Raw genomic sequence first — 27,878 nt, 5'->3', positions numbered from 1 at the left:
GAAATAAAGAATAATATACAGGGATTCAACAGTAGACTAGAGGATCCCCAGAATCAAATCAATGATTTGAAATATGAGGAAACAAAAAACACCCAACCAGAAGAGCAAAAAGAAAAAAGGATCCAAAAATATGAAGATAGTATAAGGAACCTCTGGAACTTCAAGCATACCAACATCTGAATTATGGGGTTGCCAGAAGAAGAGAGTGCGCAAGATATTGAAAACCTATTTGAAGAGATAATGACAGATAACTTCCCCCACCTGATGAAAGAAATAGACTTATAAGTCCAGGAAGCACAGAGAACCCCAAACAGGAGGAACCCAAATGGGACCACACCAAGACACATCATAATTAAAATGCCAAAGGTTAAAGACAAAGAGAGAATCTTAAAAGCAACAAGAGAAAAGAAGTTAATTACCTACAAGGGAGTGCACATATGACTGTCAGCTGATTTCTCAACAGAAACTATGCAGGCCTCAAAGTGATGAATAGCAAGGACCTAGAAACAAGATTACTCTACCCAGCAAAGCTATCATTTAGAAATTGAAGGTCAGATAAAGAGCTTCACAGACTAGAAAAAGCTAAAGGAGTTCATGACCACAAAACCAGTATTATATGAAATGCTGAAGGGTATTCTTTAACAAGAGGAAGAAGAAAAAGAAAAGAAAAAAGATAAAAAATATGAACAACAAAATGGCAACAAATACATATCTGCCAACAATTGAATCTAAAAATCAAACGAATAAGAAATCTAATGAACAGAAAAAACTGGTGAATAAAATAAAGTCAGAGGCATGGAAATGGAACAGACTGACGATTCTCAGAGGGAAGGGGGCCTGAAGAGATTAAACAAAGATCTTATATGCATGTATGAATTACCTATGACACAGACAATAGGGTGGCAAAGGTCTGCAGTGGGGCAAGAACAGGGTGGAGGGGAGCTAAGGAGGAAAAAACAAGGGACATCTGTAACAATCTCAACAATAAAGATTTTTTTTAAATGTTAAAAAAATAAAGAGTTGCTGCAGTCCAGCCAGTGTGGCTCAGTGATTGAGCTTCGACTCTTAAACCAAGACATCACTGGTTTGATTCCTAGTCAGGGCACATGCCCGGGTTGTGGGCTTGATCCCTCATAGAGGGCTTGCAGTAGACAGCAGAAATGTGATGTTTCTCATCAATGTTTCCATCTCTCTATCCCTCTCCCTTCCTCTTTCTAAAAATTAATAAAAACATTTTTTAAAAGTTGCTATAGTGTGTTACTTTAAATGTACAGATTTCAACAAAAAGTATGAGACATGTGAAGAAATAAGAAAGTAGATCAATTATATGTAGGCCGCGGGGGGGGGGGGGGGGGAGCAAACAACAGAAATAGCCTGTGAGAGGACCCAGATGTCAGGTTTAACAGACAAACTTCAAGGCAATCATTATAAATGTTTCAAGACCTAAAGGAAACCATGTTGTAAAGCAAGGTATGATGATAATTACTCACCTAGGGAAAGCTATTAATAATAAGACAGAAATTATAACAAAGGACCAAATTGGAATTCTAAAGTTAGAAAGTATAATAATTAAAATAAAAAATTAATTAGAGGGGATCAAAATAGATTTGAACTGGCAAAAGGAAGAATCAGCAAACTTGGTGATAGATCAATAGAGATGATGCAATTTGAAGAGTGGAGGGGAGAAAAAGAATTAAGAAAAGTGAACAGAGATGCAGAGAAATGTGTCACACTATTAAACACACCAAAATATGCATAATGGAAGTATGAGCTAAAGAGGAGAGAAAAGAACAGGAAAAAATATTCAAAGAATTTAATGGCAGGAAACTTCTCAAACTTGAAGAAGAATGTTATTAACCTACACCTACAAGAAGTTCAACAAAGGCCTAGTCATAAATACAAAGCAATATCATAGTTAAAATCTTAAAGAAAAAATCTTAAAATCAGCAAAAGAAAAACAATTCTCCACATATAAAAAAACTCCAACACATTTAACTGCTGACTACTTGTCAGAAAAAGATGAAGCCAGAAACAGCAGTAAAAGAACAAGTTAAACTTAAAACAAGCAGAAGGAATGACATCATAATACGTACAGCAGAAATTAATGAAACAGAAAAGAGAAAAATAATAGAGAAAAATCAATGAAACCAAAAGTTGGTTCTTTGGAAAGATAAAATTGACAAATCTTTAGCTAAACTGACTAAGAAAGAAGACAGAAGACTCAAATTATTAATGTCAGAAAGAAAAGAGGAGGCATTACTACTGACATTACAGAAAGAAAAATGATTAGAAAGTAATATGATGAGCACCAACTACAGTATGTCAACAAATTAAATATATGAAACAAAAACATTTTTGGAAAGACACAAACTACCAAAAGTGACTCTAAAATAATTATAAAATCTGAGTGGACCTACAAAAGGTTGACTTAGGCATGAAACACTACAAAGAAAAGCCCTAGCCCAGATAGCTTCACTAGTAATTCTACCAAACATTTAATTAGGAAATAATACCATTTTTTCACAAACTCTACAAAAAATTATGAGAAAGGAACATTTCTTAGCTTATTATATAAGGCCACTATTACTCTGATACCAAAACCAGACAAAGACATCACAAGAAAACAATAGAGCAATATTTTTTATAAATATAGACACAAAAAATATTCAACTACATACTAGATAAATGAATCCAGCAACATATAAAAAGGATTGTACACCATGACTAAATAAGTTTATACAAGGAATGCAAGGTCAGTTCATCATATAAAATCAATCATTGTAATCCACCATAACAATAAAGGACAAAAATAACACAATCATTCAAAACAAAAAGCATTTGACAAAACCCAACACCCTTTCATGATAAAAAACAACAAAACAAACAAAAACAACCTTAAAAACTAGGAATGGAAAGAAATAAAACTTCCTCAACCTTTTGTAATAAAAGGTAAACTTTTGTAGATAAAGGCCATCTATTAAAAACCCCACAGCTACATTATACTTAATGGTGAAAGACTAGCTGCTTTCCCCCTAAGGTCAGGAATAAGATGAGGATGTCTGTTCTTGCCATTTCTGCTCATCATTGTATTGAAGTTCCTAATCAGGGCAATTAAGCAAGAAAAGGAAATAAAAGGCATGCATATGGTTAAGAAAAAAGTAAAACTATCTCTATTTGTAGATTACATGATGTGTGTGTGTGTGTGTGTGTACACACACTATATATATATACACACACTCACACACACACACACACACACACTAGAGGCCCAGTGCACGAAATTCATACACAGGTGTAGTCCCTATGCCCGGCAGGCAATCAGAGCTGATCAGCGCGGGTCGAATTGGGGCCTGAAGAAGGCCCCAGTGGGGTCAGGAGAGGAGGTGATAGTCGCCAGGCTGGGCACGGAAGGAATGGATGCCAGACGCCGACGCCACCCTCGGCGCCCCCCCACCCCATGGTTTCCCGCCTCCCCCACTCCTCCTTCCCTTGCTGCCACACCGCCACCATGGCCTGCCAGCCAGGGGTAGGAACGGGCCTGCTGGCCAGGGGAGAAATGGGGGAGGGACCGCTGGAGGTTTGCCAGCTGGGGAGAGGGGATGCAGGAAGTTTCAATCCCCAGTTTGGAACCTGTAGGAGGCAGCCAATCAACGATTCTCTATCATCATTGATGTTTCTATCTCTATTTCCCTCTCTGAAATCAATCAAATATATATTTTTAAAATGCAAGGTTTTTAGAGGAAGAAAGGTAGGGCAAGGGAACTATTTTAAAAAAAGGACAGGGGGCATTTGAGATCTTGCTCACATTTCAAATAGGATAACATAACATGGTCCTCAGAGGGTGACAGGTGATGAGTGGCAGTGGGTGGAGCGGGGCACTGTGGGCTGAGGAACAGGCTGTAATGACTGGGAATGTCTGTGACAGTGACACCGAGTATGTGTTGGGGCCATCGCTGGGATCATTCATCCCCAAGAGGTTTTGAATCCGGACAGGAGGAGAAACACGGAGATCAGTGGGCCTTTCTTAGCCTAGAAAAGTGATAGGCAACCTTTTGAGGTTGGTGTGTCAAACTTCGCCAAAAAACTGAGCATAACTCGGGTAGTGTGTCACTTTAAGGAAAAAACTAACTCCAAGACTCTAGTCGCAAATGTTTCATCCTCAGGAGCAGCAAATGTTTCATCCTCGGCATGCGGCTGCGTGTCATCAGAAATGGCTACGCGTGTCAGTGCTGACACGCGTGTCATAGGTTCGCCATCCCTGGCCTAGAAGGTGATGCGGGCTGCCCTGCTTCCCTACAAATGTAAACACGCAGTGTAACTGCACATGGATATCAGTCACGCAGCCAAATCAATGCCCAGCCAGCCCTGGTGGCTGCGCCCTGCCACTCTCTGGCTGTGCTGCGGCGCTATTGGCTGGGGAGGCTGAAACCACACTCCCAAGCACATGTAGTATATAAAGGGTTGGGCAGGAAGCAGGAAGCCAGAGCTGACACAGGGCAGCCTGGCAGCGCTGCATCTGCCATGGAGCAGGACGGGGAGCAGCTGTTGGCACGACCGGCTTTGGAGTCGGAGGGACTGCGCTTCCTGCACATCACTGGTGAGTCGCTGTGAGCCCGCGGCGTGCCAGCCAGGCCGGGCGGGGCCTGGGGAGGCCTTTCCCTCCTGGAGCTGCTCTTCCCAGGGTGGCTGCACCCAGCTGCTTTTTTTTTCCAATTTATTTATTTTTTATTGATCAATACACAAAAATCAACTGTATTTCTAGACACTAGCAATTAAAATTTTAAAATAAATTAAGAAAACATTTCCTATAGCATAAAAATACTTAGAAATAAATTTAACAAAAGAAGTGTAAAATTTATACTCTGAAAACTATAAAACATTGTTGAAAGAAATTAAAGATGTAAATAAATTAAAAGATATCCCATGAAAGAACGAAAAAGAACAAGTTAAAAAATCATTTTAAGACATTGTAGGATACCCTTCCAAAATGTCTTCAATGAAAGAGTGTAAGGTGGGGGAGGTTCCTTGCTTTGAGTTGTGCTGATTATCAGCCTGATGGGCGCAGTTTCTAGCGCAGTTTGATGTCAACACCTAGAACACCAAACATGAGGCTTAAAGAAAAATTAATATATGAAATATGTGGATGTGTTGTTGATGAGCATGCCAAGAAATCCCAGATCTTCTGAGATTTGTAGACAAAATTTCCTTGAACCAGTATGAATTGTGAGCTGCATTTCCAAATCTGGCTTGGTAATCACCATTAATCTAATCCCAAATGCATGAGGATTAAAGTAGAGGATCCAAGAGTCCACTCCAAAATTTTTAGAATGCCCTGTGTCAACAACTACTATGCTTACTAGTTAAGTAGCTCCTTTGGTTAGAGCATCGTCCTGATATGCCAGGGGTGTGGGTTCAATCCCAGTCAAGGCACATATAAGAACTAGTTAAGTAAATACTGTAGTTAAGGTTTTGCTTTAGTGTCATTCTAATAATCAGTAAGATCGCCTGAACCATCCAGAGCTATAGTGTACAAGATAATTCATAATATAGTCATCTAGAATTCTACACTTACTATGCCAAATTTCTGTAAGTAAAATGACCAGAGAAAGAGACATGTTTTCTAGTTCATGGTCATGTCTTTGGCTAGTGGCAGGGTTAGAGCTATATTTCAAGATCCTTTGTAATGTGATATTTAAAATAAGTAACACAAAAACCTCCAATCACTTTTAACTGAATGACTGCATGAGTTTGTTTCATAATTCTAGTAGTTAAATAATAGAAAAATTTATTAGGCATTTGTATCAAGCAAGTTCTTTATACATGTCAGAGTATACTTGAAGTAATTCACAACTCAGAACCCCCATCCCAATCCCTGAGCCAATCTCTCTCTCTTTCCGGCACTCTTATGACACCAAATTGGCCACGAGTCTGGCATCTGAAGGAAGAAGATAAGACTGAAGAGAGTCCTATTAAGGAGGAAAAGCAGTAGGAAAGCCTGATGCCTTCGTCCTGAGAAGTACTACTATCTGAAGTCAGAGGGAAGCGAAGAGGCACAACATGAGAAGCCCAGAGCAGGGTCAGTCAGTGTAGTGTGTTAAATACATTAATGGAAATGCAGAGTACAGAGCACATTTACCTCCTTTGGGCTCTATGAAGGTCACCTCTCAAGTGCACACAAATCTGGTGATCACATCAAAGTGGCTCCTGCATGGACTCACTGAAGGTCTGTAGGCCAGGGCTCTTACAAAATCCCAAATATAATCCTGATCATACTTAAGAGAGAAACAAAAAGCCCCTCAAACATCTCATCACAGAGTTTTGAGATTAATTAATGAATATAATACTTTTCACCAGATTCCCCAAAGTACCTTCCTGCCCCCTTCATCAACTTTGCCATTATCTGCTCAGCTGCTCTTTGATCTTATCTGGTTCCGGCTCTAGGTTTTTTCCTGAAGTACCATGTGGCTGAAAAAAGCTGAGTGGCATTCCCCAGCCCCCATGAAGCCCTCCAAACTGTCTGTTTATCAAGCAGCTTTTCAGATACCACCTCCTTCACAAATCATTCCTACAATAAAGACAAGAAAGTGATCAAGTCTCTTGGCTCTCACTCAAAAGTAGAGAAACCAACTATACTTATTTAGTTTTGCATAGTCATAAGCAACAGGAAATGCATAATTGTGTAGTGAGAAATGAATATTTATGAATTCCAGTAATTATTTTTAAAAAAGAAAGTATTATAAAGTATAAGTGATATGAAAAGTACATAATGTCAATTTACACTATAATAATGTTATTGAATAAACTATAGGGTTTAACTCTAGCAAGATATGATGTCAGGAAGCTGCTTCAAACAAGTGGGATTTTCCTTTTTTAACAAAATCAGACAAAGCTTTCAGTTTTCTATGTATGCTTTCTAAAGTATATTTGGATTATTACTTAGTTTACCATGTAGTAACCAAGCCAAGATTTGAAGCCATTATAAACATTGTTGGCTCAGTTGTGCCCCCTGCAGGGGGTATGTATTTTTTACTGAGGTCACTAGGATTTAAAAATATGTGATATGGAGTAAAACCTCAAGATAAAGTTGACTCTTTTCAAATCCAATTTTGCCACATCATAAGGATGCAAAGCCTATTCTGATAACAGAATTTTAGGACATTATAAATCTGTTCAAAACAAGCCAGTAGTAAATTTCATCCAGAGTGGCTTAATTTGGGCTCTAAATGTAAAAATTGGATTACTGGATAAAATTTTAGAGATAATTTAATAAATGATTTTTCAGATTTATCTAATCATAAAAATATGCCAGGGTATTTTTTAAGGACTGCATGCTAGACCAGTGTTTCACAAACTTCACTTGGCAGTGGAATAATTTTAGAGACTTTTAAAAAATGCTGATCCTGGACCGTGGGTCCCACTGCTTCACAGATACTTATATGATTCACCTAGTAAGAAGCCTGGATGTCGATATTTTAAAGCTCCCTGGTGATGATAATATACAACTATGTTTGAAAGTCATTGAATTTAGAGCACTGAATCTGATTCTCCCGCGACAGGCATAGGAGGCAATGTTGCTGACAAAAAACAGGTGATTCTTATCAAGAAAGATGGGTAAACACTGATGTAGCCCAATGTCTTCATTTTTCAAAGAACTTACTTATAAATTGACTTGCTTAAAAACACAGTTAATTTATTAAATTCTAACTAAAATATCTTTATGACATTCAAAACTTAATTATTTTAAAAGATGAAAACAATCATGCTCAAGATTTGAAATGTGCCTTGAATGCTATTTCTAATTCAGATGAAGATGTTTACAAATACTCAGCTTAGCTCATGTGGAAGAACTCTTCATGCATTAAACCATGATATTAAGCATGGTCATGGGAAATATAGTTTTTAATCCACAGAAGATAAAGCACCCACAGAACTAGTGTTTCTTGGTTCAATGATGTGCACTTAATAAACCACCACAATATTATTTGAAAACTAGAGGCCCTTTGCACGAAGAATCGTGCAATAGATCTTCCTTCACCTGGCTACTGGCACCAGTTTTCCTTCTGCCTTCTTTCAGGGTGGGGGCTTGGACCCCAGCAGCGGCGGCAGTGTGGGGCGGGAGCTGCCGGGCCCCACGCCCGCGATTGGGGCGCTGCCACCGCCCAGGTCCCTCAGTGATAGGAGGGCCCCGGGTGGGGCGCCGCAGCTGCTCCGACCGCGATCGCTGAGGGGCGGGACCGGGCGCCACTCCAACCGTGATCGCTAACGGGAGGGACCCGGGCGCCTATGCCTCTCCGACCGCGATCGCTGAGGGGCGGGACCGGGCGCCGCTCCAACCGCTATCGCTGACAGGAGGGACCCGGGCACCTATGTCTCTCCGACCACGATCGCTGAGGGGCGGGACCGGGCGCCGCCGCCGCAGCTCCCACCGCAACTCTCGCCGGCCCAATCAGCCATGCGAATCCCGCCGCCCGTGCCTCCCGCCGGCCCCATCGGTCCCCCCTCGGCCCCATCGGTCCCCCCTCAGCGGCCGCCGATCCGGCCTTTGAGAGGCCACCCCGAGTCCCGCCCCCCAGCCTCCCGCCGGCCCAATCGTGGGCGTAGCAGAGTAATGGTTACTTGCATATTACCCTTTTATTAGGTAGGATGATAACCACAATGTCATAAATTATATCACCTTATATCAGAAACCCTTATACCTGGGCTTTCTGTGTGACTTTAGATATATTCCAGATAATATCAACTTCCTGAAAACCTCTGGAGATTGAAACTATATCAGAGAATCTCCCTTTCCTGAAGCTAATATAACAAAAACAAAGGGCAAAAGCTACAAAACAATCTACCGATAGCACCTAAAGAAGGAAACGGGCACAAACTCCTGCATAGTACTTGAAAATGGCAACCTAGGAATAAAACAGAAGAGAGTCATAACCCCTCTTCGCCCAAATGACTCAGGGAATGAGAATAACTCATTAAAATCCTGAGAAATCTCACTAATTCTCCCTGAAGAACTGGGTGTGAATTCAGCTTATGGAGAAATCAGAAAACATTTGGAGGAGTCAAATCCCTCCCTTCCAACATAGCAACTCATCAGAAAGCAGGAAAACAAAGAGATCCCGCCATTGTGATCTCCACTAGATGGCAGGAAACCAGACAGTGAAGGCAGGATGCTCCTCACCACCCAGGGTCAATTATCCCAGCATCCAACAAGAGGAGACACAAAGGATGTAAGAAAAAAAGTCTCTCCTCCAGCGGGAAGTTGGGCTGAAGCCCCTTACCATCACAATGAGTATGGGGCACGTGGGGGAAGCCAATGCAAGCATGGTTTTCCAAAGCAAAGGTGCACCAGGGACTATCGCTGAAATAGGAGGATCCTCCATTTTCCAGTTTGGATCATCCTTTTTGAAGAAAGGTAAATGTTTCCATGACCAGATGAAGTGGTCCTCGCACAAGTCATGCAAAGAACAACCTGAGAAAGTGCGGAGCTCACATCTCTCAATTAAAGCTGCCCAAATCCCACCTGAGGTCTTCCTCTCCTTTGGGCTCAGGGCATGAAGCACCCTGGTTCTCAAATAGCAACTAAACAGACAGGAAGACAACTCAGGCAATTTTGAAAGAAAAAAAAACACGTAAAATTCACTTATATCAAATTAATATGAATAGAAGTTCTGGACAGAGCTGCCCATTTTAAGCAAACAGAAGACAAAAGAAATGGGTCAGAAACTATGTAACATATTGTAATTAATTTTTTCTTAAGGTACAAAGCAGATTAAGGAAACAAGACTGTTGCATTATAGGAAAAAAGCATCATCAAGGAAATAAGATAATTACACGAGTTATCTGTATTACAGAGGTATCTGTAAAGACCTAAGTAAGAAAATGAATTCAGAATAAAAAGTCTCTTTTTAAAATACATTTTTTATTGTTGGTAGTATTACATATATCTCCCATTTTCTCCCCCTTCCCTCCCCTCCTCTCTGCCCCTACCCACCCCCTAGGTCTTCACCATCCTATTGCCATGTCCATGGGCTATGCATAGAAGTATATTAGTTCTTTGGTTTATCTCTTCTTGTTCCCCCAACCCCACATGAGGTATGTCAGTCTGTTCCATGCCTCCCTGCTTAGGGTCTTATTTTGTTGGTCAATTCTTTTTGTTCATTAGTTTCCACAAATAAGTGAGATCATGTGATATTTGTCTTTCTCAGTTTGGCTTATTTCACTTAGTATAATATTTCGACAAAGCCTTGTAGATAAACAAACAAATCAAATAGAAAGGAAACTTCTAAGCTAAAGAAACAAACTGAAGACAAAATAAAAACACCTCACAGAATTATAAAACCATTACATTAATTGGAAAAGGCAAAACAGAGCAGATGAGGCTAAAAAAAACAATTACTGACTCAGGTCAAAGCAATTAAAGAGCACACAACATTATGATCACAAGTCAAACAAAAAAGTCAATATACTTGAATTAGAGAACCTAACAAATGAAGCATAAAAACCATCCAAAGACATAAAAAAAATCCAATCCCTGAAAATTAAGAAAAAACTGTCATTTCAGATTAAATGACCACACCATTTTCACTAAAACTTGTGTAGAACAAACAATTATGAGTAAAAATTGTTCAAGCATCTGGAAAGAGACAGCAAGTGAACTTAGAAGTTGGAAAAACTTGGGTTAGATTCAGATTTTTCATACACAATGACAGAAAACAAATGGATGGTATCTACAAAAATTTCAGAGGAAAGGTATAAACCCTCAGACTTTTTCCCATCCAAGTTGGAGTTCAAGTATAAGGCAACAGGCCAACATTCTCCATAACGAGGAAGCACTCATTGAATACTTCCTAGAAAAGTAACTTGATGACAAATCCAATCAACCAACAGATGTGTTGGGGGTCAGGGAGGAGGAGCAATAATAAAGCATATAGTACTCACTCCCCTCAGGGTGGGGAGATAACAGAAATTGTATAATGTTATCTATCAAGAAATGGTCACCTAAGTACATATATTGATCAGCTTTTAAAGTTTTAAACAAAACCAGTAAAAAGAAAATGTAGAAGAATATTTGTATAAAGTTTAAAACAAAACCAGTAAAAAAAAATGTAGAAGAATATTTGTATAAAGTTTAAAATGAGTCTAAAATAATATTTAAAAAAATTTTGCAACAATTTTGTAAGGCCAAAAGCTCCCAATAAAGAGAAAATGGGCTGACAGAAAATATCTCTTCTCTATATGTTCAGCATAAATTTAGTTTTTGACTTCTTGAGAGAATATGTTTGATAGGACTGAAAATAATAGAAATGTATTGAGTGCCCGACTATTTATCTAGTGATACGTCCTGGCTCCTTGGCCATCCACTCCTTGAGAAATCCACACTGATTATGCAACAATAATTAGTGATAATGCTTTTTCAAGGTCCCACATTAATATTCCCCAAAAGAGTGAAAACAATAATTCAGGATGTGTCCCTCAATGTGTTTCTTTAACTGTGACTGAGTACAAGTTTAACTCTTGCAGAAGATCAAGAAAGCATAAAAGATTATTGCATTCCCTTAGGAAACTGATTGGATTATATTTAGTGGCATTAATATACTTTTTCAGAGACATAGTTTCCATTCCCCTTAAGATTCGTCCTCCATCCACAAAAATTACTTCCTTCAGGGAGTTATATACGGGGTTTATTTTTATTGTATATTAATATGCAGCATCAATTAGAAGGTGTAAAAAAAAGATTTTAACGTGAGTTGTTTTTCTACAAGCAGATAAAAAAAGAAAAACACACACACACTCATGTGGCCAGAGGCATTAGTCTCAAAACCTAAAGCATTTTGTATGAAAAAAAAGAAAAGGATGAACAATTACTTTCTTTTTCCCATTCTTTAAAACTACTTTACTGAGGTATAACTGATACAATAAAGTGCACATAAAGTGTACAATGTTTTTACATATGGTATACACCCATAAAATCATTAATAAAATCTACATAATGAACATATGTCCATCACCCCAAAGTTTTCTCTTGCTCCTCTGTAATTTCTCTATCCTGCCCATTCACACCTCTCCATCCCTAGGAAACCAATGATCTGCTAGTTGTCACAACAGATTAGTTTGAATTATCTATAACTATATTGATATGAAATCATACCACATATACCTTTTTGTGTGCCTTCTTTCGCTCAGGGTAAATATTTTGAGGTTCATCAATATTGCATGTTATCAACAGTTCTTTTACTTATTATGAATAAGAAGTATTCCATTGTATAAATATACCACAATTTGCTGATCCATTCACCTGTTGATGGACATTTTGTGTTGTTTCTTTTTTTAGGGCTAAGGGGGTTTATTAATAATCTTCTTGGTTCTGTCCATTTACAGCATTCATCAAGTTTTAACATTTAGTGACCATTTCTTCAAATATATTTTTCTGCCATCACTCTTTTGATAACTCCAAAAGTTGCCACAAAGTTCAGTGATACTCTCCTATATTTTTAAGCCTTTTATTTTTTTTGCATTTCAGTTTGAATAATTTCTATTGCTATATTTTCTGGTTCACTAATCTCTTCATCTACAATGTATAACCTGTTATTAAACCCATTAAGAATATTTTCACATCTGATTTTGAAGTTTTCACCTTTAAAATGTCTATTTGGATTCCATATCTCTGTTTAACATTTTGAATCTTTCTCTAGCTTTATAGACATGTAGAATATACTTAAAAGAACTGTTTTAAGCCGTCTAGTACAATTATAACATCTGTATAGGTTCTGGGTATTTTGATTGATTGGTAATTCTTCTTATTATGATCATACTCTCCCACTGTACAATTTGGTTCTTACACCTTCTAATTGATGCTGCACATTAATATCCAATAAAAAGAAACCCCCATATAGGAAATTTTTTATCAATAATATTTTATTAGATGTAATATACTGTGAGGGTTTTTTTTGTATTCTTATAACTATTGTTGAACTTTGTTCATAAATAAATGAAACTTCTGTATTTTGCTTTCAGAATTTATTTGCCAGGGCCAGAGTAGCATTTAATCTATGACTATTATTCCCATTACTGAGGCAGGACCTATCTTAGTACTCTAACCATTGCCCCACAGATTGTGTGGTTCTGTTCTGATTTGAGGAAAAAGCAGTAATTCTGGGCTGTGTGTTCTCTGAGCATTGTTCCTTCTAGTTCTCTTGGGGGATTCCTTCTTCAGCCTCAGGTAGATTCTTCACATTCATGTGCTGATCAGTGTGCTGCTGAAAATTTAAAACAGACCCTCTGTATAACTCTATACTTCTCTTTATTCAGCTTTCCCCTCTCCCATATTCTGCCCTAAGAACTCTAGCCATCTTGGTCTCCTCAGCATCTCAACTCCATCTCCTCAATGTAAGGAGTCTGACAGGCTATGCGTGGGTTCTCTATGCCTTTAGCACAGCCTGGAAAAACTATTGAGCAGCAAGCTGATGGAATCTAACAGAACCCTTCTCTCAGGAGTCACTATCTTTTGTTACCTGATGCCCAATATCTTGAAAATCATTGTTACATATATTTTATTGTTTTTCAGTTATTTTCAGGCAGTGTTTTTCACCCTATTTCTTCTACTTCGAACCATATTCTATGTAATCATATATATGGTATTTTTCAATATATTGCATTGTGTGAAGTAGAGGGAACACGCAGCTATAAAAAAGAAAAACTTAACCATTTGCAACAGCATAGAGGGACATGAAGAGTATTATGCTAAGTGAAATAAGCCAGTCAGAGCAAGACAAATATAATGACCTCACTCATATGTGGAATCTAATGAACAAAAATAAACGATGAACAAACAGATCCAGAGACAAAGAAGCATGGAACAGACTGTCAGACCTCAGAGGGAAGGTGGGGAAAGGGGGAAGGGTGGAAGGAGATCAACCAAAGAACTTGTATGCATATACATATGCATAACCTATGGAAACAGACAATAGAGTGGTGAAGGCCTGCGGTGGGGGGTGGGGACAGGCTAGAAGAGGTCAATGGGGGATAAAAGGGGACATATGTAATACTTTCAACAATAAAGATTTTTTTTAAAAAATCTCTGCTCTTCACTGGCTCATAGCCAAGTAAATAAACAGTCACAACACAATGATTGAGTGGAACATATGCGAGGTACGATAAAAGCATGCCTAATTTTTTTGTCTGAGAAATAAGGTAAGGTGGGGGCGGGGAGGGGGTGCTGTCAAGGAAAGCTTCACAGAGGAACTGATCTCTGGACTGTTCAAAGACCCCCCTGATCTACTTCTATCAGATTTACCACTATGCAAGTCTACTGAATACAAGTACCTTGGGAGAAATAAACCCTACATATGCAGTCATTACATTGTGCAATGCTTAGAACAAGACCTTGTGCACAGGGAGAGACTGAGACTAAAGAGACCAGTTAAACAGTAACTACTGATAGCAACACTGGTATTGACAGTAGAAATACATCTAAACAAAATAAGTAGGGTTGGAAAGTTCAACTGCATATTGTGTAAGATAGTGATAATGATATATGATATTATTCAATTGATCTGTTCTATCACAAAAACCCCACAAAATTAAACAATGAAACTTATATTGTTCACAACTGATGCACCCTGACCTGAGACAGTCCCAGTGATCCTGGAACAGTCCTCATCCAACAAGACAATTTTGTCTAAGAGAGCATATATCTTATCTTGACTTTATTTTTCATAATTATAGCTTATCATTTATTGAGCACTTACTCTGTGCCAGACACTGGCTAGACACTTTATCTCTCATTTAACTCTCATACCAGGAATGTGAACCTCTCTTAAAATATGGTATTTACTAGAGGTCCAGTGCACGAATTCGTGCACCAGTGGGGTCCCTCAGCCTGACCTGCAGGATCAGGCCGAAACAGACTCTCCGACATCCCCCGAGGGGTCCCAGATTGCGAGAGGGCACAGGCTAGGCTGAGGGACCCCACCAGTGCACGATCAGGGCCAGGGAGGGATGCGGGAGTTAGCCAGCCAGGGAGGGACCATCGGAAGGCTCCAGGGCATGTCCGGCCTGTCTCTCTCAGTCCTGATCAGCTGGACCCCAGCAGCAAGCTAACCTACCAGTTGGAGCACCTGCCCTCTGGTGGTCAATGCATGTCATAGCAAGCGGTTGAGTGGCCTTAGCATATGATTCTTCATATTATGCTTTGATTGGTTGAATAGAAGACTGGATACTTAGCATATTAGCCTTTTATTATATAGGATTCTGAGTACTTCCACTCAATAAAAACAGCACTGAACTCTTTTTTTTAAATATTTTTTTATTGATTTCAGAGAGGGAGAGAGAGGGAGAGAGAGAGAGAGAGAGAGAGAGAGAGAAACATCAATGATGAGAGAGAATCACTGATTGGCTGCCTCCTGCACACCCCCCACTGGGATGGAGCCTGCAATCTGGGCATGTGCCCTTGACCGGAATGGAACCCGGGACGCTTCAGTCCATAGGCCAATGCTCTATCCATTGAGCCAAACCAGCTAGGGCTGAACTCTATTTTTAAATACTTAAAAACATCCTTTTATTCCCCACTCAAAACTCCATTTTTGAATACTCCATTTGGAATAGCCAACCACCACACATCTATCTTTTTGATAACTGAGGAGTCCGGTTAAAAGAGATGAGCATCAATGATTATCATTTACTGAGTGCCAAGTATTACACTATATCATTTAAGGCTCACAAAAATAATTCAAGGTTGACATAGCAGACACAGGATCAGAGAAGGCAATCACATTTCTAAGGTCACATAGGTCTTACTAATAAGTTTTGATTCTGGTTACACGCTATATTCCTAAAACAAAACAAATCACTTAGTGGATGCCTACCATGTGCCAGGCACTCTGCCTATTATGGGTGCAAAGCTTAACACATTATCGCTTTTAATCTTCCCAATAAATCTATGAGGTAACTGTAGGTCACAATCCTTTATCTGAAACCCTTGGAAAAAAATGTTAATTAGCAATTTATAATATTTGGAATTTTTGAAATATACAGTGTATATTACATAAATCCCATCCCCACACACATGAACATTTTATTATTAATTACTTTTGGCTAAATCCTATATAACATTTCATTATATTTAATTTGTGTGTGTGGTAGCTTTGTCCAGTATCCATATCCTTTAATGTCTTCCAACCTGATGATGAAATTGGAAAACAGGAAAATATTTATGGAGTTATACAAATATAAAATATTTGAATATTTTTATTTTGTATTATAGATTCCCCTGCCTCTAGATAGATAAACCAAAAATAAACAAAAGAATCTATCTATACTAATAAAAAGGTAATATGCTAATTAGACTGGACGTCTTCCGGACAACCTTCCTGATGTCCTTCTGGACAAAGCCATAGTGGCAGGGCCGAGGCAGAGGCGGTTAGGGGTGATCAGGCCAGCAGGGGAGAGCAGTTAGTGGTATCAGGCCGGCAGAGGAGAGCAGTTAGGGGGGTCAGGCTGGAAGGGGAGAGCAGTTAGAGGGTTCAGGCCGGCAGGAGAGAGCAGTTAGGGTGATCAGGCTGGCAGAGGAGAGCAGTTAGGGCAATCAGGCCGGCAGGCAGGTGAGCAGTTTGGAGCCAGTGGTCCTGGATTGGGAGAGGGTGCAGGCCGGGCTGAGGGACCCTCCCACCCCTGTGCATGAATTTCATGCACCGGGCCTCTAGTATATAAATAAAAGCACATAGAGCTGTAATAAATGAATATACTGCTTTAATTCAAAGGAGTTTTATAAATAAAGCATCAGTATCTAACAGGCTGCAAACACATTCAGTCTTACTGCTTAAATTGGAGAATGAGAAATAAAAACCCTCACCTCTCCCAAATCAGATCAATGAATAAATTGATTTTCTCCCAAACTTAGACCCTTTCTTTACACAAACAAGCATCTCTGCTCCTAGGCTTAGCATTACATCTCCCTCTTCTATCATCCTTCATTTTCTTCTTCCCATCCCTTCCTTCCAGCTCCCACTGTCTGCTTTTTCTCTTCCATTTTCCTTCCCTTGTGTTCTTAATGGCATTCAAGATAAGGATGTCATCTGAGCTAGCGCCAAAAGTTAAGTTCTCACAGATCTTTTGGTATTTCTCTGATGCCCATTTAAGGCTAAGTTTAGTTTAGAGAGTGCAAGGTTATAAAATGTTCTTAACAGCTTCACGAGTGTGGAATTGTGTGTGTGTGTGTGTGTGTGCGCGCGCACATGCAGGCGCATGTGAGTTTGACATCTGCTGTCAGTAACATTCTCTCTTGCTATTCCTTGTAATTTCATCCTCATTAAAATTTCAAAGTGCAAAAAAAAAAAAAGGAGAGTGACATCTTATTTCTATAAAACAAATATCAGCTCAGGGACTGTGGTAACTAGTAATTGATTATGGAGTTTAAATAATGTTAAGACTCAATCATGATATAGCTTAAAATATCAATCCAGGAATTAGTCCAAAATTGTTTTTCCCATTAGAATGAGACATTTTTGTGTTTTTTCATTGAGACTAACTTCAGGAAGACTTTTCTTCCTGAAAAGTCTTAATCAGGAAGCATTTTGTCTTAATCAGGAAGCATTTTTGAGCTTTCACACAACTTTGTTCCTACTTCTATTATAGCATTTCCTGTGTCGTATTACATTTTGAGGTTTAAAGTGCATGACCAGTTCTGTTCTTTAGAGAGATTACTTGCTTCTCATTAACAGAGAGCACATATTATTTGTCTTTGTAACTTGAGTTTCAAGTACTTAGCCTAGTATTTAATAAGCATTCAACTGATATTTAAAAATATTTATAAATAAATTTGCTACTCTCCTGTATATTCTAACTTGTCCTTAAAAAGTCAAAAAGAAGTAAAATCCCAAATCCCAAAAGCATTAGGAAAAAAACTATAGATTTTTTATAAGTCCTGTGAATGGGAAAAGACTTTCTAAACACAATACCGAAGGAATAATTAATAAGTAGCTTTTTAGAGGGAAGTGAACATAACAAAAGCTTTAAATTTTCACAAACTCTACAACTCAGCAGTTAAATTTCTAATACATATGCTAAGAATAAAATCAAGGATATATATTTATCTGCATAAATTTTTATCACAGGATTGCTAAACTACAAACAAACCAACAAAATGAAAAGAAAGCCCGGAAATGACCCTAAATGTCAACTAATAGGAAATATAATTATGGCAGGAATCTCTATCACAGTAATTGAGTTTAAGGTGTTCAATCAGATTGTCTGATAACCCCCTCCTGTCATTATACTCCTGATACGACTGTAACTTTGACCTGGGAAGTTTCCTCATCTGTAAGGTTGAAAAACTAACCTTACAAATATGATATGGTTGTACAGAATATAGAGGCCTAGCCCTCAGTGCAGCTTTTACAATCCCTAGCATAACCTATTTCGTAACACAAAAGGAGAAGCAGGATATAAGTACATTTCATGTTATAGGAGATTCCAATATAAATGGAAAAATCCTATTCTTTGTAAACACTAAGGAAAACGTACCCAAAGTCTATTCTCCAAAATGTTAAAAGTAATTCATTCTGAATGAAAAAATTATAAATAATTGCATTTTTTGTTTTATCTTGTCTTATTTTAAATTATCTTATAATAAAAATGTGTTACTTTAGGTAAGAATATTACAATGAAAGGAATGTCTTCTGCCAAGTACTGCTTGTACATTTCTTGAAAGCATGAAATCTACTGCGTATAGAAGTCTGCATAATACCAGCATGTTCTCTCACCATGCTCCCCTGGTTCCTGGTCACACTGTTAATTTGCTATGTTACTTGAATGTTCACAGGCTGAACAAATCCACCTGGCATACTTTATAGTAAATTGCAAGACCATGGAATTAATGTTGATTAATAAGTAAACCAATTATTTCTGAATGAACTTGGATCCTGTGTACATAATTCAGGAAAACCTTGATTTGCCTGTCTCCACTCTTGTACATGAAGAATCTGCATAAGGTCTGAGTTGGTTTAATAGCTGTCATAGTTACTTTACCTCCTGAAATGTAGCTGAACAAACAAAAATGTATAGACTAATTCAAGAGCTTATAACTAGACTTCAAGCTCCCATAATGCAAACCCAAGTGGTAGATTGTGGTTGACTCCTAGAGCTGGGGTTAACTCCTTTTGGAGGCATCACCATCATTAAGTTCCCACTCAGACAATAAGGGAGGTGCTACTCATCGGTTAAATTCGCAGCTTAGGCAGGTGTGGGGTAACGCAGAGTTTCAACAATCAAGACTGACAATGAAACACTGTCTCATGATGGGGTGAGTGAGAGCCCTGTGAGTGGAGGCATTCACGCAGAGGCTGAGTGACTCCTTCTGCCATGTTTTTTGTCATTGAGTTAAGGCATTAGATTTTGTAATTGGATGATTTTATGAAAGTAATCCTGCAGCAAAATCCTTCAATTTTTCATTTTACATAAAGGTTTGAAAGTTTAGATTTTACAAACTTAAACTTTGGAACTTGATCTCACTTTTCCACCAGATTTTTAAAAATAATTTTTTCTTAAAAATTTCAATAGATTAGAAAGTAAATCTCCAATCCTTTTTCAGGCACCACGTACTGAAAAGTGAACACTTTAAAAGAATTTTCATTAAGCATAAGGGCATTTGAAATTTTAACTAATTTACACACTTCTTAATGAAAGTCGTGATTAAATGACCAGAACAATTTGTAGTAAGAATTTTTATATAATTTAAAAGGGTCTAGAATATATTTCTAAGAACTAATCTATAATAATAAAAGCATAATATGCTAATTAGACCAGACGTCCTTACGGACAACCTTCCACACGAAGCCGGGGCTGCAGCGACAGGATCGAGGCAGCCACTGCGGCTGTGAAGGCCTACTCTTGCACGAATTTCATGCATCGGGCCTCTAGTCCTTATATAAGGTACAAAGAAAGTTCAATTAAAAAAATAAGATTTCAACAACAACTTAAGTCAAAGAAACTGAAACAGGGACTATGGGTAGGCCACATTTATGATCAAGTAATCATTATATTTTGTTCATAAATCTCTTAGGTAAATTCATTTTTTGCCTGACCACCCCCTCCAGATTTCTACTGATAAATAATAAGGTATATTTTTAAGTGTTGGGGGGTGACACAAAATCTTGGTATACAATGCTGATTCAATTTCTATGTATTCTCAGGTGTATTTTAAGTGCAATACTTATTGTTTTTCAAATGCCATCTATTTGGAAAGAGAAGCAAAGAGAACTGAGAACTTTCATGTGCCTTGGATACAGCTGATGTGCCTGCATTTTATAATCAGCATGTGGCCATGAGAACTCTTTTTTTTTTTTCAATGTTAAGTATGAAAGGTTATTGTGCATATCAGCAAGAGTGAGAAGAGAACTCTAAAGAAGTTCAGCTTACCCAGCATCAAGATTCAAGTTAAATACCATAATCATGCCAGCCATTAGTTACCATCAGTCTCAGTCTCCAGTCCGGAAACGAGTCTGCCAGAAGCCCAGATAGCTGGAAAAGCAGCCATGTTTATCACACAACTGAACACCAGAGGCCAACTTAAAGGAAAATTATGTGTTCTACATTAAGGAGGAAAAATACCCCTAATTTTACAAAAGTCTTTTTTTAAGAGAACAAATAACATATATGTTGAAATTCTGTAACTGAAAAACACAATGTGAACTTCAAAGGTTAGCAGGGCATGCAAATCTAGTCACTACACTCAACATAAATAAGTTATTACTTCTTTATCTATGCAAACAATGTTTCTTGGAAAAAGTTCTGACTCCACTTTTAGCAGGTTTAGCTATTATACTTTTACAAAATTCAACTGCAAATATCTTTTAAAGGTGTTAAAGTTCATGGTTGCAATCTAAGAGTGGAAATTACTAACTCCTTTGGAAGAAATGGAGCGTTAGAACTTTCATGTTAAGGGTAGTAATTTAAAATATGTTTAAGAAAGAAGCCCATGTTTTAAAAAATATGCTTCAGGCCAATTTGTTAACTAATTAATTTTGTAATTTCTTCTGAAAACATGCTACTGTACATGTAAAATATATGTAGGTCTTTACTGCGTTCCCATAAATTTAGTAAGAACTAACAAATCTAGTGAATGAATAACTGTTGAAGAACAATGATGTAATGCCTGGAAGCCTCTGAGTTGAAACTACCCAATGCTTTTGCCAATTGAACTTGAAATCTGCTTCGAAATGACAGAGCTGCAAAGCTTACATGACGTCCAGAAAAATGAACATTATCTCCACCAATTATAATTACATTTGAAATTTTAAATTTAACTGTTTACCATTCTATGGTCTTTAAATAAACAACATCATCTAGGAAATTTGTGTTATCCCATTCTTAACACCTTATCTTTTTATGCTAACATTTCATAATTAATTTTTCTTCCCCAAATAAAAGCATCTGGTAAAGACATTTAAATGTATCCAAAGTGTAACTGTAAACTCTGTCATTTGTGTAATGTACTTCAATCTCAAGAAATCTGTTACCTTAGCAGTAATATAAGTATCTTGATACACACACACACACACACACACACACACACATATTAAAAGGCTGCATACATCTTACTTTTCTAACTTCACCATATAGTTCTAACTTCTCAGTTTCTTCTCAAGATTTAACCTGAATACCAAGATGAAATTTTTGTCAGAGTAATGAGTTTAATTGTTAAAATATAAAGTTTCTTTGCAATTCAATGCCTTATATAAACCATCACCACTACTTCTCTGTTATATTTCAATGACACAGCTTCATTTACTCTAACGCTTTGCAACAAAGAAAGTGCTATACAATTTTAAATGCTGGGACAAGCCCTGGAAAAATAAATGGAGGATGTGTGTAATTATGAATGATTATGTAATATTGCTTTTAGTTTAATCTTACTTTTACTCTTATGGTTCAAGTGCTAAATAGTTTTTTTTTTACTATGAAGTTTAACTTTTTTGATATACCATTGGCACCCAATTGCTACCAGGACATTATTAATAGTTCACTTAGCATAGCAACACAGGGATTTTCAGAAGTCTACAGTAGGTCACGAGTTTAACTGCTAATCCAAATTATAGCAAATTGGTTTCATATTGGCTTGAATGACCACTTACAAGAATAAAGTAGACAATGCTGGATGCCTATCCAGTATCCGTTCCTCTACCACTTTCCTCCTGTCCAACAGAACCTCTACTGTGTTCAAATACCAAACTCTCACCTCCCTGCAACGTTAAGGAAGCTTACATTATTTCCTGCTCCAAGGACAGGTCCTGATAAGTCTACATCAAACGTAGTAATAATACCATTCACCTTGCCATGGACTGGTTCAAAAACTAAAGCTTAAGGCAATCAGAATATGGAATTATTATTGGCCCATGATTAGAGGAGAAACTTTATCTCTCTAGATGTGAACAGGGGAGCAACTTGCCTCAGTTACTGCTGGCATTCATCTTACAACCACAAAGAACTTCATGGTGGGGGAAAACTGACACCCAAACGAGGACTGGGCCAAAAGAAACAGAGTAACAGAGTGAAAGTTTTAAGCACATCCTACCTGAAGCCCACCAGCTCTGGGCTTTTTGTTATGCAATGTAATATACTGTATTTCCTTATTGGTTAGGAAAATTTATACCATTTTTGTTGATTTTGCATCCAAGAATGTCCCGATATTATTCCTTTTAATAGAGGCAGAACTCCCATTTTTAATTAAGCACATTATTAGAATATGCCATCAGTCACTCATTCAATAGACATAGGCCCAGGTTTGGCCTCTTGAAGTGAGGCCACTCTGGTGGAAAAAAACTGATACACTTCTGCTGCTATGAGCTATATTTCTAAAGCTTACCATTCAAGTTATAGACATAACCAAAAAAGAAGGAAAACATTGCTTCATTTGAGAACTTCTGATAGAATAACAAAATCTATACATTTTTACAATAAAATAGACTCCTCTTAAGTGAAGTTCTCATTTTTCTTTACTTACCTCTTTCGCACTGTGGACCAGTGAATCCATAAACACAAGCACAGCGGTTGGGTCCAATACAACGTCCACCATTCTGACATCCATTTTCACAGACCGCTGCACACAAACACAGCAAGAAAATCATTACATAGCAAATCCCAAAGTACATCATAGTAGTGTGGAGATGCAGCCAATCATGAACCTTATCTCTAAAACACAAGTTACAGTTCACATTATGCATTTCATAAATATATTTAAATGCATAGTGAGACAAAAGCCTACACAATTCATGAAAATCACATTGTTAAGCAAGTGTCTGATAAAAGTGGTTTGTTTTTTTAAATCCTCACCTGAGGATATTTTTTAAAACATTTGTATTGATTTCAAAGAGGAAGGGAGAGGGAGAGAGAGATAGAAACATCAATGATGAAAAAGAATCATTGATCAGCTGCCTGCTGCACACCGCCCACTGGGGATGGAGCCTGCAACCCAGGCATGTGCTCTGACCAGGAATCACTCAACCTCTGAGCCACACCAGCTGGGCTCACCTGAGGATATTTTTCTTTTTATCTTGTTTTTTTCTCCAGGTCTACTCTGATCTTGCCTTATGTGTTTTTTTTTTTAATTTTTATTGTTGAAAGTATTACACATGTCCCCTTTTTCCCCCATTGACCTCTCCCAGCCTACCCCTGCCCTCTAGCACAGGCCTTCACCCCCTACTGTCTGTGTCCATTGGTTAGGCTTATATGCATACATACAAGTCCTTTGGTTGATCTCTCACACACACCCCTCCCACCTTCCTTCTGAGATTTGATGGTCTGTTCAATGCTTCTATGTCTCTGGATCTATTTTTGTTCATCAATTTATGTTGTTCATTATATTCCACAAATGAGTGAAATTATGTGATACTTATCTTTATCTGAGTGGCTTATTTCACTTAGCATAATGCTCTCCATGTCCATCCACTGATTTTTAGAAAGAATGGAAGAAAGGGAGGAGGGGGATAGAGAGAAGAGGGAGGGAGGGAGAGAGGAAGTGGGGGGAGAGAGAGAGACAGTCCCCACTGGGGATCGAGCCTGTAACCCAGGCATGTGCTCTGACCAGGAATCAAACTCACCCAAGAGTATTTTTTCCATTGATTTTTAGAGAGAGTGGAAGGGAGGGAGGAAGGGACGAGAGAGAGAGAGAGAGAGAGAGAGAGAGAGAGAGAGAGAGAGGAGAGAGACACGTGGATTGCTTGCCCTCTGCACATGCCCTAACCATATAAGCCATTTGCTTATATTCCTAGCTCTCACCTAAGAGTGAGTTCTTCCAGGACAGGGACCAGAGTGAGTTTGACTTTGTATTCCATAACCCACTGCAGTGTTTGATGTACCACAGATACTTTTTTAAAAATCCTGCAATATGTCAAAATTCACAGCCTTTTCCCCACTGTTTTGGGAAGCAGAATGATTCAGTGAACAGATCAGGAGTTCTGCTGTCCTCAGTATTTCCTAATCACATCTTTCCAATCCTCAGCCTGTATAATAGTGCTAATAGTCCCTTCCCCATAGAAATATGAGGATTAAATAAAACAGTGTAGAAAATAACATGCACAGTAGCTGGACATTAAAGGTATTCTACAAACCTTCTCTCCCTTTCTCTTTTATACTACAGAGTATTTGTATGAAAACAACTTGCTCTACAATATCCAATGTTTACAGTGAAGAGCAACAGCAAAGAAATAGAAGTGGTAAATACATATAAAATTGGAACAACAAAAAAAGAGGTAATTTTCCTTCCTTTGAATGAGTTATAACAAAAGTTATTTTATACCATAATATTTTTTGTAACAAAACATAACAGAGACAGACATTTACATTCAACTGGAGTTGGAAAGAAACTTGAATATGCCTACATTTTTCCACCATGGAAAGAATGCTGACCACCCAAGATGAAAAAAATGCCTACACCTGGTATAAGATATAGCAAAAGACAGGAGAGAAAAAGACATACTATAGAGGAAATAGAAAGCTGGTTTCTTAACTACCTCTGGGGAGAAGGGAAAAGCATATCCTGTTTCACGCTGGTCAGCCTGTGAAACAGAGCACTGACAATGTACTGTAGAAGCTTGAAGATTTTTATTCAATAAATATTTACTGAGAACCTACTTGTACAAAGTAATATGGCAAGTATATGTTTTTATTAAGCAGATTTTTATACCACTAACTTAGGTACAGACACTGAGACATATTATGGTTGGTACTTTTACACAAACATCTATATATATAAAAGCCTAAGCGACCATTACGACTGGTCGACCGAATGACTGACCAACTGGTCACTATGACACACACTGACCACTAGGGGCAGACGCTTGACGCAGGAGCTGCCCCACGGCAGTCATTGCGTTCCCACAGCCAGCCAACCTCCCACGGTCCCTCCTCTTGGCCGGCCCTGATCAGCCCAATCAGGACTGGGTGAGACAGGCACCCATCACCAGCCAGACCTAGGGACCCCACCCGTGCAAGAATTCATGCACCAGGCCTCTAGTACTAGATAAAAACAGCACACTAGACCAGGCTAAAATGTTAAAAAGATGAAAGAAACAAAAGCCTCTTGTTTTGACATAGGACAATATGAATCTTTACTATTGGCTCTATCTTCTTCATTTGTCTTCCAGGATTCCACACTCTCCCTGTTTTCCTCCTATTTCATTGTCTACTCTTTCTCATTCTTCTCTGCTGGCTTCTCTTCCTCTTCTCCATCTCAAAACATTGGGCTGAATCAGGGCTCTGCCTTCAAACCACTTCTCTATCTATATCAACAACCTAGTGATTTTTATTTAGGCCTATCATTAAAAGAGTATCTATATAAAAATTCAATCTATATGTTCCCAAATTCATATCTCTATCTCTGACTTCTCTGCTAAGATATGAGTTCACAGATCTTTCCACTTGGAGGCCTAACAGACTTCTTAACCTATTAAATCCAAAATAGAACTCTTGATATCCTGTGTTCTCAGCTCCACCTGACTCCTCCGTCCAACCCACTCCCTGCTTAGTCTTTCTCATCTCAGGAAATGACATCACCATTCAGCCTAAAGCTCCACCCAAATCCTCTAGTTGTCACTCTGGATCTTTGCTTTTCCTTTTTTTCTTACCCACCACACCCAGCCCACCATCAGCACCCACTTTCTTTCATAGATTCTACATCCAAAATACAAGCAGAATCCTAGCACTCATCACATCCTCAATTACTACAGCATCATTCACCAGCACCATGAAGTAGCCTCCTAACTGGCAGCCTCTCATTTTCTCTTGACCTTTCTATAATCCAGTTTCAACAAATCAATCCAGCCAGAATAATTAAAAAAAAAAAAGTCAGATCATATCACTCCATTGCTCAAATGCCCCAATGGCTTCCCCTAATATTGAGGGTACAGTCCAAATTTCTTTCCTTAGTCTACAAGGACCCACCTCCCATCATTATCTCCTTTCATCCAGCCACATGCATGGGTCTTCTTATTGTTTCCATAACAAACAAAATCTGTTCCCACCACAGGTCCTTAGAATTTGCTTTTCCCTCTGCTATAACCCTTTCCCCACTGATCTAAAAGCACAGACTCGGGTGTGTGTTCAAAGTCATCTTCTCAGACATCACCAGTGTAAAATAGAGAACTGCTTATCCTGTCCCAGACTCTCTCCCCCTTACTCATTCTTCTTCTAGAACTCTCATTACCTAATTTTAGGTATTTACCTTTTCACCTACTTGTTAATTGTCTTCCTCACCAAAATACAAGCTCTGTGAGAGTAGGGCATCATCTTGTTTGCTCACTGATGTACTCCCAGCACCTTGCATAGTGTGGGGCACACAGCAGTTACTCAATACACATGACAAAATAAAATGAAAAGACCGCTTTCTGAAAAATGCTTTCTACATTTCTAGGAAAGCAGCTAAGCAGTTTTAAAATGTTTTCATAATTCTCATTTTTGCAATCATATTTCCAGAATTTTTCTGGATTCACAAGCTGTAAATTATTACACCTGCTTCTTTACTCACAGTATAGTAACACTCTCTACATAAAACAACTTAGAAAGTATCTTCCTTAAACCATTTCTTGAGCTGATATGTACTAGTTATGTTATCTTCCCCTTTTATTTGCTGACCAATGAATTTTGTTGGTTACATGTTCTGTTTGTACCATATGTTCTACTACCCCTGAGATAAATGTTGGGCAAGAATGGTTTCATCCCATAGTATATCTTAGAGAACAAATTTTCAGGTATATGCTGCTTTTCTGATCCAGTGCTTTTTGCTTTCCCCTGATTGGAAATCAATATGGTTTGACACAGGGGCAGAGAACATAAAAACACCTCCTCCCAGAAGGGAAACCACTTGTCATCCCTCATTTCCCATTTCTGTGTGAAGAACAGGGAAGGGACACACCTACCAGAGCTCTTTCTGTAGAACCTTCAGGAAAATACAGACACACACACATACACCCAGATAGGTACAGCAGGTGAATTCAGACGGAATGTGGCTAATTTCAAGATAGTTTTGAGCAAATACTCTGAAAGATTAACTTGAAGCAAGGTTCTTTACCCTTTAATTTTAAAGTAATTGTAATTTTTCCCCTCAAAGAGGGAAAAGTTGAGTTTCCAGAAGGATAGTTGTGTCTCTCTTCTCTGCCTACTGAACTCTGTCAAAGACATGATCAGATATTCTAATGCTTTTGTAGACATAAAGGTACAAATCTGCCTGCTTATTAATGTCATGATCATAATACATTTTTCCTTTTTTATGATTATAAACTGGAGTGTACTATATAAATTTTGGAAAAACCTGAATGCATGAAAAGATATAGAAAAGAAATCATCCATGAAAAATAAAACTTTGCTAGAATTTCTGTTCCTCTTGCCCAGCT

At 38.3% G+C, this 27,878-nt stretch overlaps 1 protein-coding gene across 1 annotated transcript in view; it reads right to left on the bottom strand.

The window, feature by feature from the left end:
* The window catches only part of FBN2 (fibrillin 2), a 261,440-nt gene that overhangs the window by 221,749 nt on the left and 11,813 nt on the right, over positions 1 to 27,878 (bottom strand). The window contains exon 5 of the mRNA XM_079793608.1: positions 22,994 to 23,089. Within this exon, the coding sequence (XP_079649734.1) occupies positions 22,994 to 23,089 (96 nt within the window). The remainder of the gene's footprint in view (positions 1 to 22,993; positions 23,090 to 27,878) is intronic.

This window comes from Cnephaeus nilssonii (assembly GCF_951640355.1).
Source record: "Cnephaeus nilssonii genome assembly, chromosome: 2".
Lineage (NCBI taxonomy): Eukaryota > Metazoa > Chordata > Mammalia > Chiroptera > Vespertilionidae > Cnephaeus > Cnephaeus nilssonii.
Note: the sequence above shows the minus strand (reverse complement) of the source record. Positions and strands in the feature narration are given on the sequence as shown.